Source organism: Meleagris gallopavo, chromosome 14 (genome assembly GCF_000146605.3).
Source record: "Meleagris gallopavo isolate NT-WF06-2002-E0010 breed Aviagen turkey brand Nicholas breeding stock chromosome 14, Turkey_5.1, whole genome shotgun sequence".
Taxonomy (NCBI): Eukaryota; Metazoa; Chordata; class Aves; order Galliformes; family Phasianidae; genus Meleagris; species Meleagris gallopavo.
This window is the reverse complement of record NC_015024.2, coordinates 6,200,788-6,203,255: the sequence shown is the minus strand read 5'-3', so window position 1 is coordinate 6,203,255 and position 2,468 is coordinate 6,200,788. Positions and strand designations below refer to the sequence as shown.

Here is a 2,468-nt window from a genome sequence, read left to right as displayed (position 1 = left end):
GGCGGGGCCCGAGGAGCAGAAGGAGGCCGGCAGGGATGCGGAGAGGAAGGAGGCGTCGGACGCGGCGAGGGAGCAGGGCAAGGCCAAGAAAGAGGAGCCCGAGGAGGAGGCTGACATGAAAGCGGTCGCCACCTCGCTGGATGGCAGGTTCCTCAAGTTTGATATTGAACTCGGGAGGGGATCCTTCAAAACGGTCTATAAGGGACTGGACACGGAGACGTGGGTGGAAGTCGCTTGGTGTGAACTTCAGGTAAGCTCACCCTCCCGTACGGTTTCGGGTTTTTTTGCTTTGTAAGCCCCGGCGCTAAGGGCAGCATGCCGGTGTCACCCCCGGCAGCTCGGCTCCGAGCAGCCTTTATAGCCCCCAGCGCTCGGGTACCCAGCGTCTAACTATAGCGCAGTGCCCTCATTGGCTCCGCACCCACCTCCTTATGCGCACTCCTCCCCGCATTAACTCCCTCCGCCCCGCACTGCCCGCACGGCTTTGCGGCTCTCGGAGGCTGCGGGGAGCTGAGCCGAGCCCCGGCCCCGCAGCCGACACTGGGGCTGCGGGAGGCAGAGCTGCGTTTGGCAGCGGGTCTGGGCTGGAAGCGCTCAACGTGTGTGCTGACTGCAGTGCATTTGCAGAAGTATGCTGTCCTTTCCCTGTGAATATGGGTGTGAGATGCTGTGCTGGTGATGGGAGCTGTGCTGTCTCTCTCAGCCTTTCCTTGCCCTTTCCTCTCTCCTGACACTGGCGGTTTGTGCTGTGAGTTTCAGGCTGTGCCTTCTGTTAAGTGCCCTGAGCCCCTTTGCAGTTCAGCTTTGTGCTCCAATAGATCTAAAAGTAAGGCTAAAAATAGCAGCTCTGCTTTGGGTTCTGGTTCTTTGCAGTGAAGTCACCTGGTAGTGTGTAGAGAAGATGAGGTAGTGCCTCGTGCTCTTCTAGGACGTGGTTTTTAAACACTTATTTTGTAGTGCATGTATGTTCTACCTTCAGGATTTGTTTCTGCCATGTTCACTAAAGTGAGAATATACATTAAGCAGGATATTATTTCTTTTGCAGATCTTTTAGGGCCTGTTCCTTACCTCACTTCCATTAACATCCATTTGAATAGGACTTTGGTAAAACATAGAATCTATATATTTTTAAATTTTATTTTTCCCTTGAGTTATTACTCGGAGTTCCACCCCAGGATTTGGGTGGGAATCAGGCTGTTTGACTCCTGGTTCTGACCCTGGACCCTCTTGGTCCCGAGCGTCTTGCTGTGTGGCAGCATTATGGGCCATGGGAAAATATGAGCAGCACATAAATACTGTGATACACCGCACTTACTCACACGTGAATACTGTGATGCACTCAGCTTGAGCTGCCTATTTTATTAGGGCTGGCACAAACTCTTTGTAAATTACCACCAGCCTGATGGGATGGGCAGAGATGGATGTGCAGCCTCATCCCTATTCCCCAATGGCTTCCTTGTAACAGTATGGTTGTGATTCACTGCAGTGCTGCTCCCTGCTAGGAAGCACAGGCAGCACTCCTCAGCCTTTGCCACCGTTGCTCTCGTTGGCTGTCATTAGGCAGAGCTGCGAGGTGTGTGGAGGCCTGGCACATCATGGCCACGATGTGGAGGAGGGGCTCAGTCCAATTTCCCAGCAGTGGGGGCTGGGGGTCCGGGCTGGGGAGGCTCTAGGATTGCCAGAAGGATTGAAGGGAGAGCTCTGATCAGTGGTGCTGGGAGGGGGGGCTGGGAGGCCCTCATCTCTGTTTGGCTGCTGCTGGGGACTGAGCCCTGATAAGCGAGGCTTTTACTCCTGTAATTCTTTTAGGGCAGTAATTCAGATCCTCTCTGGGGAATGTGTGTGTGCAGGAGAGGGCTGGGGCTGCTGAGCTGTCTGCTCTGACCGGTGCTTGTGAGCTCTGTCATAACAGAGCCATCACACAGAGCAGGAATTCATTTTGCTGCCAGGTTTTCTCAGTATCCTCAGTAGGGGAATTAGATTAGAGATTTTCCAACATATTTTTCATAACAGAATAGCTTCAGCTATAGAGGACTACCTAGTACATCGAAGAGCCCATTCTATTGAAATTCACTGTTTGGGTCATTTAAACTGAAGGAGGAGGCTGGGAAGGGAAGTTTGCAGTGCAGTGTGAGGTTTGACTGGTGATTATTTTTGTATTCTTCGTTATGCTTGTTCAGGAGTTCCTGAGCCCACTGTTTGTAGAGAAATCAGCTGTAGTAATTCCACAGTGCCCACCTGTTTCAGTTACAGACTGTGCTTCAGCGGAAGCCAGGTCTTACTACTGGGTAGTCCAGATGCAATGCAGAGATTGATTTAGGCCTCTAACTGTAGGAACAATCTTTATTGTTAAGGTACTTAAGAGAAATGGGTGCCACTCACCTGAAGTGTTACTGCTGCGGTGTCTCTTTAAAGATGGAGATTTCTCAGGTGTGCAGGTGATGCCAGAGGCTGGGTTGTGTGTGTGT

The 2,468-nt window shown here is 51.9% G+C and overlaps 1 protein-coding gene across 1 annotated transcript in view; it reads left to right on the top strand.

Moving 5' to 3' along the window:
* Positions 1 to 4: 4 nt before the first annotated feature.
* WNK2 (WNK lysine deficient protein kinase 2) overlaps positions 5 to 2,468 on the top strand; it is a gene marked incomplete at its 5' end in the record, with an annotated part of 100,877 nt that continues 98,413 nt past the window's right edge. The window contains 1 exon segment of the mRNA XM_019619975.2: positions 5 to 250. Within this exon segment, the coding sequence (XP_019475520.2) occupies positions 5 to 250 (246 nt within the window).